Source organism: Pleuronectes platessa, chromosome 19, assembly GCF_947347685.1.
Source record: "Pleuronectes platessa chromosome 19, fPlePla1.1, whole genome shotgun sequence".
In the NCBI taxonomy this organism is placed as follows: domain Eukaryota; kingdom Metazoa; phylum Chordata; class Actinopteri; order Pleuronectiformes; family Pleuronectidae; genus Pleuronectes; species Pleuronectes platessa.
Window position 1 is genome coordinate 20116525 of NC_070644.1, and position 16232 is coordinate 20132756.

The 16232-nt window shown below is 45.6% G+C and overlaps 1 protein-coding gene across 1 annotated transcript; it reads right to left on the minus strand.

Moving 5' to 3' along the window:
- Positions 1-549: 549 nt before the first annotated feature.
- LOC128425198 (transcription factor 4) lies at positions 550-15710 on the minus strand (the record flags this gene model as incomplete). The annotated part of the gene is given in 8 exon segments (XM_053411730.1): positions 550-1327; positions 2156-2306; positions 2852-3081; positions 4682-4847; positions 6979-7105; positions 15309-15488; positions 15490-15519; positions 15627-15710. Coding segments are annotated over 8 exon segments (1017 nt in total), but the record flags the coding sequence as incomplete, so codon positions are not given.
- Positions 15711-16232: the final 522 nt, after the last annotated feature.

Genomic DNA, 16232 nt, shown 5'->3' on the forward strand with positions numbered 1-16232 from the left:
GGAGCTTTCTGTCAAAGTACACTCTAACGTTACCGCACGGTTCCTGCTCCCCGTCTTTATTCCTCTACCTTCAGAAACCATAAACCCCCCAAAGCCGGTGGAGTCGCTCACTGGTTGATTGATTCAATTGGTTCAATGATTGATTCTCTTGTTACTGGGCAGATACACACGGGAACAACTGTGGAGGGTGTTTGTGTCTGTGTTGATTCTGACGTGTCTCAGCAGGAAACGCTGATGAAATAAAGGAAAAAGGTTGATAATCATTTTAATGTTACAGTTTGAACGTGGAGGAGGGAATGCAGTCGAAGGGGGGGTGGGGGGGGGGGGTGGGGGAGGTGGAGTGGCCCCTTGTTATAGTTGAGCCCCACGTTTGTCCGAGGATCTATGATAGTCAAGAAGCATTTGTGAACTTAAGCGTCTTCTACAAACTCTAAGATCACGAACAGATTCCAAATCTCTCTCGTTGAACTTGAATCGTGGTTTTTCGAGCTGATGTGTGAGTGTTCGGCCGACTTCCTGGAAATGTCCTGTTCTGTTTGTCTGTTCATCATCTTTGCTTCTGTGTGTGTGTGTGTGTGTGTGTGTGTGTGTGTGTGACTGGTTACCATCAGGCACAGTTCGTCCACAGGGGGGCGTTCGTTGCGTACGTTACGACGTAGCGTTCGTGGAGCTGGGAAAGCTGGTGCAGCTGCACCCGAAGAGCAACAAACCTCAGACCAATCAGAGAGACGCGGCGAGGCTGCGTTCAACAAAAACAAAAAAAAAATCTCTTGAAACACTTTGTGATATGTTTTGTTTTCCGCTCTGAACGACCTTCGTCTCCTCGCTGCCTGCGTCCCGGTGCACTTTTTAAAAATCAAGGTTTTCATCTTTTTTTTTTATCCTTTTCTCGTATATATACTATATATATTTTTATATATATAGAACCCTTTTATTCTTTAAAAGTGGGAATGCTGATAAAACAAGAAGTACAAGAAGAATTTCTTGGATGATGTGATTCCAAAGACTTTTGTCCGTTGCTGTCACTTTGTGTGAAAAGTTCCCAGAATCCTCTGCTGCATCGCGTTCCCCCGTCTCCAGGAGAAGCGTCCGGTTCACGGCGAAGTGACGAAAGCGACTGGTGTGACTCTGCAGTTCGTGTTCTCGACAGAAGAGGGAGACAGAGGCGAGGAGGAGGATCGGAGACGACAGACGAGAGGAGAGAAAGAGGCTGATCTGATTGGTCGGGCTGAAGCGACAACGGGTTTGATTGGTTGCTGGGTCGTTAGGGAAACAGCGTCAGAGGAAGTGGTCACTCATCATCTTGATGAACTCTGGCACCTTCGACCTGAGCAGAAACAGGATGATACAAAAATCAACACCTGGTGAACTTAGTCGGACATGTTGAGACTGAAGACAAATTTGTGTCTCATATTTGCATTATTTGGGATGTTGGAGTTTGATGAATGCAAATTTTGTTAAATGTAAGATACTGGCATAAAAAGAGTTTCTTAAATGTAGACAGAAGTCATTTTTTCATAGAAATGACCTGAGATCAATAAGCTGCTTGTTAGAGATGAAACACTAAATATAAAAATGATAATCTGGGATTTGTTTCCTCTTATAAAACAACGTGCATGTTCCTTTCGTCCATTTCAATTTAAATACTCAGAAATATGAAACCTGAACAAACCCAAACCATTAGAACGAGCTGAGCTTCACACAATCAACAGAAACACAGGTCGAGTGTAAAGAGACAACAACAAACACATTAAAATCACACATCTGATGTTAAAATGTCCCTGAACCAGACAGAAGCTCACATCATCAGCTCCAACAGAATTTAACTGTCAGGGACCGAACGATGTTTCTCATGAATTTAGTCAAATAATTCGAATTGTTTATCGAAATGAGAATTTATAAACATGTTGTTTGTGTCATTTTAGTATTTTGGAATCAGGAGAAATCTCAATTCAACTGGATACTTTTTTTTCATGGGGGGGGGGGGGGGGTGTTTCCAATTTCATTTCATTGGACAGATGCTTTTTAAAATGGGTAAAGTTTCTGAGCTGGTTTCTGAATTAAAAGAGTTGAAGGTACAACAGCAGATTAGTGTATAAGTGTGTGTGTGTGTATGTGTGTGTAGGGGGGGGGGGGGGGTGGTGCTGCAGTTTACATTTGTCCCATGGGGTTCGACCCATCGCCCATGACGGAGGCGGCGGCGTGGTGCGCGGCGGCCAGCGACAGGGGCGTCCCATCCGACGACACCGTCACCTTCTCCTCCTCGCGGCGCTTCAGACACGCGGCCTTGGGGTTCAGGTTCCTCTCTGCAGGGAACACACACTAGGTTAGTTCTCTTTCTCCTCAGAGAGGGTTTTAATTCAGGCTCCATCTTGAACTGAGGAGACTGAGAGGTCGACAGCTGCCACTACTGCCCTCTACTGGAGCCTCTGCAGTACTGCATGTGGTGTAAGTGAGAGCCGGACCTCTGATCCAGAGTCAAGTGAAATCATTTTACTTCATTAAAACAGCAGAAGTGAGAAAAGTTAAAGTAAAAGAAATTCTTACTTATTGATATTCAAGTAAGAAAGTTACTGATGAATTTTACTTTTACTTTGGTACAATTTTGAGTTTAGTTTTAAATTAGTTTAAATATGAGCGACTTTAACTTTAACTTAAAGAAGATAGTATCAGTATGAAACTAGTGTCTTGTATTTAAATGTATTCAAGACTCTTTGGTCCTTTTTTTATTGACCAAGCAGTGAAGTCACTATTTCTGCCATAACTCCTCAAATGTGCTTTTTGTGCAGATGAGCTTATGTATCCCTGTTGCATTGGGGTCAAAGGTCACGTGTCTCTCCTTGAACCTGACCTCGGACTTGCTGCTCCAGGCTGAGGATGACGGCCACGGCCTGGTGCAGGATCAGTAACTTGGTCTGAGGTTTGTCGCTCTTCAGGTGCAGCTGCACCATCTTTCCCAGCTCCTTGAACGCTTCGTTGATGTCACGGACGCGCAGGCGTTCCCGTGCGTTGTTCGCCATCCTCCGCTCCCTCTCTCTCTCCATCTTCTGCTCCGGAGACAGGTCCTCGTCCTCGTTGTTGCTACAGTGATCAACAAAGAGGAGGAGAAAGAGGAGAGACACAGGGGAGAGGAGAGGAAGAGGAGGAGGAGAGCAGGAGAGGAGAGGAGAGGAGAGGAAGAGGAGGAGGAGGAGGAGAGGAGAGGAGGAGGAGGAGGAGAGGAGAGGAAGAGGAGGAGAGTAAGAGGAGGAGGAGAGGAGGAGGAGGAGAGGAAGAGGAGGAGGAGGAGAGCAGGAGGAGAAGAGGAGGAGGAGGAGAGGAAGAGGAGGAGGAGGAAGAGGAGGAGTTTCAGGATGAAAGCTCATGTTTAAATTTCGGTGGAGAATCTGATGTTGATGAAAACCTGCAGTAGATTCTGTGTCGAACCTGATGGTTCATCCAGTGGCATTGCATTCTGGGTATTTTAAAGACTTATCTGCCGTGTTTCGTGTTTTCAATTAAAATGAAGAAAGTGTAAATTTAAATATAATATTTTAGCTTCTCGGAGCAAATCAAGATTAAAGGAAGTTTGGTTTATTATAGTTGGCGAAAAGATGTTAACATAAATTTAACTGTAGGGGGCGATAGCAACAAGGAAATCATAGAAAATGTTAGAAAATGGGTTAAGGGTTAATCATCAGCAAGTTTTCATCAGCACATGATTCCCAAACATCATCATCATCATCATCATCATCATCATCATCATCTTCATCATGAGCCACCATCATGAACTCTCTGGGTTTGGGATCCAAATGTTTCTGAAGTCGTCCTCTGGGTGAAGTTGAACCTGATGAACACTTTGTTCAGGCCGGAGGGATGAAGGCTGCTCAGCTGATCTCAGGACGGGAAGCAACACGTTGGATTGTTTTCAAATTTAAAGATAATTATCTTTTGATCTGTGTGTGTGTTTTTATTTCCCAGCCCTGAGATCGAGGCGTCACTTCTTTGAGAATGTTGTGTGTTGGCTCTACTCTGCTGTGAGAGAAACAGTTAAAACCAGGCTCAAGACCCTGGAGAGACAGACGGGATCAACCTGGAGCTCCACGTCCACCAGGTGTCTCCTGGAGAGACAGACGGGATCAACCTGGAGCTCCATGTCCACCAGGCGTCTCCTGGAGAGACAGACGGGATCAACCTGGAGCTCCACGTCCACCAGGTGTCTCCTGGAGAGACGCCTGGTGGACACGGGACTCCTCATCGTCATGTGGTCTCTGGTTAACTGAGGCTTTTAGCTGCTTCTCATCACACTTGGTCACTTCATCAAAGTCCAGAGGCTGGTTCCCGAAGCACCAGCGAGTCAGAGTCCCTCCTTGTGTCCTCTCTCCAGAAATACGGCTTATTTTCACTTTGTCTTACATCAGGAACTGACTGAAATAATTAAATTATGTCCAAATAGAGGTCCTGCAGCTTGAGTTTCATGTCAGTTGCTCTAGATAATAACAAAATCCTGGTTCTATCTCATGTAGATGCTGAATTTCTGCCTTGTGACTAAGAATCAATGAGACACGTGAACCTGGAGAGGTTTGGTTTCATCAGTGAGGACACAAGGACGTTCTCTGACCCGGCCGGTGCTTGGGGACGATGCGTCCCAGCTCAGCTGAGGGGTTTGATCCAAGCGAGCGTCTGTGGTGGGCTGCGTTACCTAGGTCTTGACCTGTCATTAGCTTTCAGCTCCTTGGAGTCGGCGTCCTCCCTCTTGGGATCCAGAGGCTTGGAGTCCTGCAGGAGGTTCTCGTCCCCCTCGTCCTCAGACTTGATCTCTGAGCTGACGGAGGAGGTGCTCTGGCCCTGGAGACCTCCGGACAGCGCTGCAGGAGGAGAGAGGAGGAGGGAGGAGAGAGGAGGAGGGAGAGAGGAGGAGAGAGGAGAGAGGACAGGGGAGGAGAGAGGAGAGAGAAGAGAGGACAGGGGAGGAGAGAGGAGGAGAGAGGAGGAGAGAGGAGAGAGAAGAGAGGAGGAGAGAGGACAGAGTAGGACAGAGTAGGACAGAGGAGGAGAGAGGAGGAGAGAGGACAGAGAAGAGAGGAGGAGAGAGGACAGAGGAGGAGAGAGGAGAGAGAAGAGAGGAGGAGAGAGGACAGAGGAGGAGAGAGGAGAGAGAAGAGAGGAGGAGAGAGGAGAGAGGAGAGAGGAGGAGAGAGGACAGAGAAGAGAGGAGGAGAGAGGACAGAGGAGGAGAGAGGACAGAGGAGGAGAGAGGAGAGAGAAGAGAGGAGGAGAGAGGACAGAGGAGGAGAGAGGAGAGAGAAGAGAGGAGGAGAGAGGACAGAGGAGGAGAGAGGAGGAGAGAGGAGAAGAGAGGAGGAGAGAGGACAGAGTAGGACAGAGTAGGACAGAGGAGGAGAGAGGAGAGAGGAGAGAGAAGAGAGGAGGAGAGAGGACAGAGGAGGAGAGAGGAGGAGAGAGGAGGAGGGAGGAGAGAGGAGAGAGAAGAGAGGTGGAGAGAGGACAGAGGAGGAGAGAGGAGGAGAGAGTTCATCAGACACATGGACAAACATCAGTGTGATGAGAACGACAGAACCCATCTTTGACAAACATTTAATCAAAGTGGATTTTTGTCCCATCTGCTAACATAGAGGAGGCGGGGTTCATGAGCTGTACTACAGCCGGCCACCAGGGGGCGATCAAGACGCTGAGCCTCCGTCTCACTCGGCTGAACAGAGACGTCTTTATCACACGTCTGTTTGGATCCGTCCCTCAGTCGCTGCCAACGTCTGCGTCAACACACACACACACACGGGCGACTGTCGGCCATTTTGGATCTGCGCTCGCCTGACTGGGTGCATTTTGTGCACGGCTCTGAGTGACGGCCTGTGTTTGTTTTGTGTGTATTTGTGTGTATGTGTGTGCGTTCGGCTCCGTACAATCACTGTGTGTTTGTGCATAAATAGCTGCTTGTGTTTAGATGAACTTGTGAAAAGTGACTTTGTGTCTCTGAGTGAAACCAGGAGGACGAGAGACCAGTGGACGCAGGACGCTGGGGACGAGCCTCAGTGTGCAGGGGACAGACAACACACAACTACACACAAACTAAAAGAACAACCTGATCATCCAGCAGCAGAGGATCCTACAACTCACTGTGTTATCACACACCTCAGGATTTATGTTCACTTTAAATGAAGCACGTACATTAACACATGAATAACTTATGATCTATATTTACTATGAAAATCATCCGCTTCCTCCAACAACACACAAAATGATTTAAATTTAAAAACCAATCTGAACTTTACTGTTCATTAATAAAGTATAAAAAAATCAAAGACCTCAGGAAACCACAGCTCCGCCAAAAACATTTCAATATCCTTTATTTACAGCCTCCACGGCTCGACATGTGTGTGTGTGTGTGTGTGTGTGTGTGAGTGTGTTATGGATGGATGCAGGAATAAGAACTTCTGGCTCACTGTGTGTGTGTATGTGTGTGTGTGTGTGTGTGTGTGTTCCCTCTCTCTCTCACCTCATTACACACTTGGCTCTCGATGCTTCTGGCTGAACTTTGCTGCCAGCAGACTTATTCTCAGCCTTTTAAAAACCGGCTCAGGGCTAATTTGCTCCGCAGCGCGCTCATATACACTTTAGCTGCTCCACATCCGTCTAACACACACACAGACACACACTCACACACACACACACAGTTTATCCATTTACCCCCCTCGTTAAGTGTGGCTCCGCCCGTGGAGATGAAGCTCGCCAGCTGAGATCCGAGTCTACGCTTCTTAACTTTCTGATCCTCGCTTGAGTCGAGTTCCATCATCTTAACCTGTGTTTCCTCCTCCCCCCCCCCCCCCCCCACACACACACACACTCTCACACACTCTCACACGACTCGTACGACTTGTTGTCTGCGTGTATTTGATTTGAACATCAGACGTTTGTCGTCCTGACATCATCAGAGGTTCGATTCCCACTGTATCTAGTGCCCGTGAGGTGGTGACTCACCGCGGTACGGGTCGGGCTGGTTCAGGTCCGGTGACGAGGCCGACTGAGCCGGCAGCTGAGGCCCGGGACCGGCCATCGAGTGTCCGCCACGCAAACCGCTCCCGCCGTCTTCTCTGTGAGAGCCGCCCTGGAAAACACAGATTAATAATTCATAAAGATTAATAAACAGCTGCTGTGAGTCTGCGACTGATCATTAAACATCAAGTCCACTGCTTCTCACTGAAACCTTTCAAAACAACTCTGAAATATATCATTTGATTTCTAATAAAAACTCAGAATCCTCAGCTTGAAACTTTAGGTTTCAGACAATTCTATTAAAAAAAATTATAAATATTGCATTGATCTATTTAAAGTGCATTTAGTGATTTCAATGTCCCAGGTGTGGGACTGAATTAAAATGAATTACAGTCAAGAATCAAGTTTCAACTTGACAGGAACTACATCATTATCCATATTACATAATGTGTGTATTTATATTTGCATATGTTATTATAAAACATGTTTCATTTCCTGTGATTTACCTGTTTTTTATTTTATTACTTTCTACACATTGAAAATAAAATGTGTAAATTACTGTGCTCAAATATCGTATTGATCCTCTATTTACTATAAATAAAATAATTTGAATAATTTTTTCATGCATCTCATTTTATTTGAAATTATATGAATGAAATTGTTGCCAACAAAGAATTATTTTACAAATTCAACTGAGTTATTTCTCCCTGTAGTTTTATCTTTGGCCTGTTGAGGGCGTCCTCTACCTTACGGAGTCAGTAAAGGTCCCCATCTGTCGCTCACACACACACACACACACTCACACAAACAAACACACACACACTCACAAACAAAAACACACAAACTCTCACAAACAAACACACATACACTCACATACACACACAAAGACCATTCCTCGAGATGTTTTAAGAAGCTGCTCTTCCCTGTGTGTGTGTGTGTGTGTGTGTGTGTGTGTGTGTTTGTGTGTGTATCTCCGTGTCTGACATGTAGTGTGTGTCCATGTTTTTTTTATGTGAATTTTCAATGGACGCTGTAGGGTGTGTAGGCCTCTGTGTATCTGTGTATGTTTGTGTGTGTGTGTGTGTGTGTATGTGTGTGCTTGGCTGAATCCTATCCATCTGTCTGCCACACACACACACACACAAACACACACAAACACACACACACGCTTACACACACACGCACACGGAAGCACAACAACTGACAATTATCTTAATGCCCATATGTTTAATTGTGGGATTTCTAATTCCCAGAGCACCGAGCAGCTTCCAGCAGGGACTCACTGTTTTGGCACGAGATGGGCTCACTTTGTGTGTGTGTGTGTGTGTGTGGTAGTGTGTGTGTGTGTGTGTGTGTGTGTGAGAGAGTGTGTGTGTGGTTCAGAATCTCTCTCCCTCCTCGTCCTGAGCTGTGTTTTATCAGCGGGACACTTTTCTCGATATGAGTGTTGATAGATGTTCAGACCTGGAGACTGTGAACAGGATGGTGGTGTGTGGCGCTCTGAGCACAGTGTGTGTGTGTGTGTGTGTGTGTGTGTGTGTGTGTGTGTGTGTGTGTGTGTGTGGTGGATTTTTAATGGCGTGATAATCAGACTGAATTGCCATTTCATTTCAATCCATAATTCAATCTGACACGGCGCTGGTGTGAGCTGCGTTCTGTTTGTGGAGTCGCTTCGACCAATCAGCAGCGAGCGACGCGTCCACTCAGCCGAATGTCGCTCACTGGGAACAGTGGCTTGATTCTTAAAGACCAGTGGAGTTTAATCTACACTTTGTTTCAGGCTCGGACACAATTACATTCCTATAAAAGTTCTATTGAGTTTAGCATCGTGCTTCTGACAGGGACTTTGAAGTTTAGACCATTGAGTTTTTTATTCCTCACATTCTTCCTCCCTGGGGGCCTACATTACCCACAATGCAACTCAACGTCCGTCTTTAAGTCACTTTATTTAAATGTGCTGCAGCGACGGTGTGAATAAAGTTGTTTTGAGAATGAAATGCATCTGTGAATCCAGCTGGATGACGGTGAGGTCTTTCCCGCCACATGCTCCCTCGCTCGCTGAAAATACCACAAAATGTCGACCTGTTTGTCAGCCTGTGTGTGTCTGTGTGTGTGTGTGTGTGTGTGTGTGTGTGTGTGAGCGTCCACAGTCTGTGTCCACACGTCTCTTCGCCCTCTTTTTTCTATTCTTCCTCCTCTCCTCTTTCTCCGTGCCTCTCCTTCCTGCTCTCTGCCTTTCATCACCGCCTGGATTCCCAAATGTAAAATGGCAGCAGAGAGGGAGCCGGGGAGCGTGGCGTACATTTTTAATGGAGGGCTTTTATATTTTTAACGAGGCTTCCTTCTCTCTTCCTTAATTTAGTTCAATGAGGAGGGATGACAGGGAGACAGACGGAGGAGGAAAATATAAATAAGTCACACAGAAACTGATCTGGTGCCGGTGCAGATCCGATATTTGCCACGAATCGCTGCCACGTCCACTTCCCCGGCAGCTTCCAGGCAGCCGATTGGACGCTGGCTAAACTAAATGGCCAATGAAAACACGGAGGCATCAGAGGAAAGCTTTGATTTAACCGTCAACACGTAAAGTCCGTGAGTGGACCTTGAGTTCAGGTTCTTTAGTTTGGGTTTGTGCTGATTCTCCTCAGAGCTGCGTTCAAGGACGCTCACACATCTGTGTTTTCAGAGTTCAAACCAAACACAGTGAAAAGAAAACTCAGATTATTTTTTTTCATCTTCGCCTTACAAACGTTACTGTTCAGCAGCCAAGTCTGAAAATGCCAGAGTGTCCTTGAATGCACCAACGAGGAGAGTTTCTAACATCCTGTCAACTCTGTGTCAGACAGGAAGTAAACATGTGACTTGATGATCATGTGATGTGTTTGTTGTTTAAATAAATATCAAGAGATTTAAATTGGGCTGTCACATGATGAGTGTGTCACATGACCTTTCTTCAATTACTTAAGTTTGGAGAATAAATTAAAGTTCAGATAATCAATCAATATATCACAGCATCGACCTTAAATCCAAATAAAATTCAGTTTCAAACAATAATTTTTTTTTACCTTATTTACCTTAATTATTTTTAATAAACAGCTGTAGGTAGAGAATTCATTTCTAAGAACCTAAAATGAAAAGTATTTTAATATTTTGGTTATGGTTGTTTTCATCCCTGTCCATTTGTTTATTAGCAGGATTCTGCAAAAAGCTACTGAGCAGATTTACACAAAAGTTGTTGGAAGGATTTGGGCAAAAAGTATTATAGGCAGATCCTGGAATATTTCTTCACTTTCTTCTCTAACATTGAGTTAAATTTTTTTTTGTTGACATTTTAACTAATTTTTCAGATTTCATGGATCTTAATGAAAAGCTCTACGAGTGTGATTTGAGCATCTTGATTGGATTTCAGGTTGTTTGGACCTCAGCGATGCTCTGTTTGTATTTGTATAAATTCCATTTAAATAAACCTGATAGAAAAGGATGATGAGGATGAGGAGGAAGAAGAGGAGGAGGAGGAGGAGGAGGAGGAGGAGGAGGAGGAGGAGGAGGAGGAGGAGGAGGAGGAGGAGGAGGAGGTGAGTAACTGTCTGCAATGTTGTTGATCAGTGAGTTCATTTAAAATGTGTATGTGTGTGTGTGTGTGTGTGTGCCATCTCTTGACCCAGAAATTCCCTACCTTCTCTTCTTCCTGTGTAATCAGTGCACTTACACACACGCACACACACACACAAATACACACACACACTTGTCATGCGGTTGTAAACAGTAGGGACAAGTCTGGGTCTGACTGAGAGAAGAAAAATAAACTCTGCCAATTCACTAACTCTGTAAATTGTAATATTTCAACCTAGATGAATTTCTGCAATTTCCATTTGTCGTTTCTGATTATTGTCGCAGTCTGAACAAAACAAACACACAAACACACACACACACACACCTGTGTGAGAATAAGAATTCAGGGCAGGAGGAGAAGAGGAGCTGTGACATGAAGGAGGACGTCTACTCCTTCTCATCTCAGAAACTGCACGACTCAGTTTCATGAGCAGATTCAGGACGATGCTACGGCCACAATATTTAAATTTAAATCCTGTCCTGATGGTGGCGCTACAACAAAGGTCAACGGGTCATTCAAATATAAAGGGCGCATCCCCTGAGGAGCTGGAGCGTGAAAAATAAATGCCTTGTCATCAAATTTTTATAAAATCATCAGAAATCTTTCTTTTGAAAATCTATTCATGCTTCGGACACACAACAAATTTGACTTTGTATGCTAGCCATCAATACAACTAGAAGAACACACAACCAGCAGAACACACACCAGGTTCATCCACTGCTTCTGCCTCCATTTTAGCATTAATGTGATTTGATTGGCTGCTGTTTCCATTACCCAATGAAAATGAAAGGTCTTCTGCTGTGAGCAACGTGTGGCCATGGACCCACAATGCAGTTCGGCTACGCACAATGTCACCAGGTTCATCCTGAAGGGGCCTCGAACCCATAAATGTGAACAATTAAAAAAAACTAAATTGAGTTTGTTGATTCAAAATATAAGATTAAAAACTGGACATTGTGTTTGTATTTATGACAAAAGAAAAAATAAACTGTGATTCACTGCAGGACATTGAATATTTAGACTGGAGGCTACGTTGGTCTGACTTTAAAACACACACACACACACACACACACACACACAGACACACACACACACACACACATTCATACACACAGTGGAATGGTCTGCTAACTGTACAGTCTGTGCTCTGTGCAAACTCAACACTTGACAGAAAGCACCTGCTGTAGCAACGTCAACACACACACACACACACACACTAACACTCACACTCACACACACACACACACTCAGTGTTGAGGTTGGAATCTCCGAGAGGAAAAGTGGAGCAACATTTTCCAGTGGTGGGATGTGTTTCTGTTTTTTTTGATTCCCTGTGCAATGAGCAGGGTGAAGAGCGACTCCTGCATTTTTCTCAAAGTCAATAAAGAAATCAGCTCCACAGAGTTTGTCATTGTTGTAGCTGTTGTTTTTGTGCCGGAGGTAAATGGAGCAGTGGATTTCCATCAGCTTACAGCCGATCCACCGAGGAGAGAGAGGAGCTGCAGAGCTTTAAAAGGCATTAGTGTGTTTTACGGCAAAGCGATGCAGATTATGATCCATTTCACTTAATGTGACTCTGCTTAATGGAGAGAGAGAGAGAGAGGGATCTGAGCCGACCCCTCCCCTTGTTCCAGGGTCACATCCTCCCTGAGCTGAGATGCATCGACTGGAACCACAGTTTAAAACCTGCTCCACCGAGTCGGGGACACTCGTGTGTGATGATCTTCTTCTGCACATTTAGCTCCCTGCCTCTCTGCTGCTGTTTGCAACGATCAGACCGTTTAATGTCCATGAATCACTCTGACGGCCGGGGGATTAAACTGAGGCTCACACACGTCCAGAGATCTGGGTTCAGCCATGTTCTGGAGTTAGTGTTTCTCCTGTGAAGCACCGGGGGGGGGGGTTAGAGTCCGGAACAACACGTCGGAACCTCATCACCGACAGCTCGGGAATCTCCTCGTCTCTCCACGTTCACATTGACTGCTTCCCCATCGCCCATAGAGGAGTCTGACTTCCTGTTTCCCTCCCCGGTGATTCATGCTGCAATGCATTGCACAATACTACAAGTGCACAAGACCTACAAGAACAACGCTGAGAAGATTCAACATGCGTCACTGATCTCCTGCAGGAGAAGATGCAGCCTCAGCATCTGCCCGGCTGAAACAAAGAGGAAATCAACGTGTTCACCTGAGAGAGAAGATTCCATCTCTGCTGAAAACCTGTTTCTACCACTGACTCAGGAGAGAAGGTCGGTCGTGACTCATCACTTTGCAGATTTGTGGGGGTTTGACCAGTGGAAACTTTAGAAACAGGGTGTCCTCCTTCTGTCTTCTCACATGGACGCACTGAGACGTTTGTGTTCTCACTACAGAACCTTGAGGAAGATCTCCTGACCTCAGTGCAGCTCCAGACATCAACTCCACACAGTTCACAGTCGGTTCCACAGAGAAACTGATCGTGGTCACTTGGACGTATCGACCCAAGACAATGTGGGAACACGTGTGTGTGTGTGTGTGTCGGCCTCTGTACGACTTCTAATGTGTGTGTGTATACGATGCATTCCTGTCTGTGTATACGTCCCCCCCCCCACCCCCCCTACCCCCCCTCTCTCCCACATCAGTCTACCACCTGTTTTCCCAGAGTTATGACCTCAGCCTGCAGGCGTCTCTGCCTAACACTGCCAAACTACATACAGCTGTGTGTGTGTGTGTGAGTGTGTGTGTGTGTGTGTGTGTGTGCGTGTGTGTGTGTGTGTATTAAAGAGAGGAAGAGGAAGAGAGAGAGAGAGAGAGAGAGAGGGCGTGTTAATGAGAAGATAAAAACAAAAGGTTGGAAAAAAAATAACGTAAAAATGTAATAAAATAAGTGTCAATAATAAAAAAGAACACGTGAGTGAAAGAGAGAGAGAGAGAGAAGAGAGAGAGAGAAGACAAGAAACGACATGAAAGAGAAAAGAGGAAAGAGATAAAAAAAACGGGAAATGTGAAAAATACTTTGTCAATCAGCAGCTTCGTTAGTTTTACTGCTCGATGGAGCGAGTCCCCACAACGTGATGTTGAACAGGCACACGTCCAGAGGTGTGTGTGTGTCTGTGTGTGAGTGTGTGAGTGTGTGTGTGTGTCTGTGTGTGTGTGTGTGTGTGTGAGTGTGTGCTGTTATAGATCTGGTGTGTTTTCAGACCTAAAGTAATGACTCTGTTTCTCTGTCAGCCAATAATACACACACACACACACCACACACACACTTCTGCTAATGAGGACAACACAACGAGCACTTTCTGAGACTGTGTGTTTGTGTGTGTGTGTGTCTCTGTGTGTGTGTGTGTGTCCATAAGTAAACACTCTTTTTCCACTTGTTGCAGACGCATGAGAAAACGAGTCCGAACATATTTGAAATCATTTCAACATTGAGCTGAAAAGTAAGTTTGTAAAAATATTAGCGAAAGGTAAACGTGAAATGTTTTCTTGGGCTAAACCTCCGACTCACTTCATAAAAGTTAATCCTGAGTTTGTGTGTGAGGCCGTCCCGAGAGGGGGGGCGGGGGGGGGGTCTGGATCGACCTCCACATGAAGCAGAAAAGTTGTTTTCAAGTTCTTTACCACAAACTGAGAATTAGATCATGAATTCAAACACACACTAATTTTTTTTTTCCACCATCTTTTAAATCTATGTGGAAAGTGTTAAATCCTTTTTCACCAGTATGATTCACAGTTATATCCTGAACTTGACTCCTCAGTAACTGGTGCAGAACGCGTCTGCTCCCACTTTAACCAGCACCAGATTTTCTCCCTTATCTCTCAAATCGATCCCTGGCTGTTACATGTAGGATGGATTCTAAGATTCTTTTTATAAAAGCTCAGCAGTTAATCACAGAGCTGCTCACGTCCCAGTGCTCCAGACCAAAGATCTTCAAAACCACCATAACCAGTGGTTAACAAGCTGAAGACTCAAGGTGTCCAGGCTTCTTCCATCAGGACCCGAGACTCTACCACTCCTGATTTTAACCTCATTAATAAAACATATTTTTATTTCACGAAAGCCTTTAAATATCTCGACTCGAACACAAAGACAAAAAACTTATAGTAGTGTCTGACAAAAGTGTTCATTGTGTTACTGTGTGTGTGTGTGTGTGTGTGAACATCTGGTGTGTGTGCACATGTAAATATGGACAGTAACGTACAACACAAATAAACAAAGTCTGAACAGATTCATGCATCTGAGTGTGTTTACACTGGTTTTCATTATGCTCTCTCTCTCTCTCTCTCTCTCTCTCTCTCTCTCTCTCTCTCTCACTCTCTCTCTCTCTCTCTCTCTCTCTCTCTCTCTATCTCTCCCTCTCTCTCTCTCTCTCTCTCTCTCTCTCTCTCTCTCTCTCTCTCTCTCTCTCTCTCTCTCTCTCTCTCTCTCTCTCTCTATCTCTCTCTCTCTCCCCCCCCTCTCTCTCTCCCTCCCTCTCTCCCCCCCTCTCTCTCTCCCTCTCCTTGTGTCACACATCTGTTCGGTTCATTATATTTATTGTTTCAAGTTGACAAAGAAAGACAAAAGACTTAAATATGGAAAGTATTACTGAGGTTCGACTTCACAGGTTCGATTCCCGCTCTCCTCTCTTGTTTCATCTTGGCAGAACGTGAACATGATGTTTCTGAGGACGTGAGGTGACAAATAACTTTGAATAGAAGTGACACATGCTGTCTGTTCCTACCATGAGGGCGTGTCTGTTGGCCGACAGCAGTCCCGACCCGTACCCGCTGGTCAGGGCGCCCATGGCCCCGTTGTGCGTGTGCGCCGCCCCGATGAGGTTGTGCATTTCCCCGTGGCCACTGGGCATACCCGTGGACGGCCCGACCGCGTGGCTCCGCAGGACGTGGATGGCATCGTCCAAAACGCTCCAGACGGTCCTCGATACGACTTTGCTGCAGGACAAGTGGACACAGAAGTTGTAAAAGTACCGCAACAAACTCTATATGTTACATATGTTTATAACACAACTTGTGTGTCTGTGTGTGTGTTGTGTGCTTACCAGAGAGTGTAGCGGGGCCTCGTAGTTTGGCGATGACGCTCCCTGTCCACCGTTCCTCGACCACCCAGCTGAACTGGCAGCTAGGAGAGAGGAGACAAGGAGACATCATCAGGTGAGGACACTTTAGTTCACATAAACATCCTGTGTCCCCTCCCAGTGCATGCTGGGAAACGCTCCAGCGTCCTGTGGCAGACTGGAGCCCGAACCTGTTCCTTTATATTTCGGGAATGAAAACAGAGTCTCTCATCTTATCCACTCAGGGCGTCGGACATGAAAGACACGAGGACGAGGAGAGAAGAGAAAAACAAACCGACTTCATATCTCATTGCAGAAATGCAAATATCGGGCTTTTGTTTTTGAGAAGGTACAAGTGGTTGATTAGCATGAGCCCTCCGCTGAATAAACAAGCTTTGTGTGTCTGCCTTTGTGCGCGACGCCACTCTGAGGGTTTTATCTGAAGCAACATGTCTCATTAGCTGGTGGACGGACAGGGAGACATTCACATTCACATGAGGCTCCGGGAGACGCTGGTGAACTGAGGCAACACAACAACGTCCCGGTTTCAGACGGGGAATCGAACCGGAATCGAACCCGGGGAATCGAACC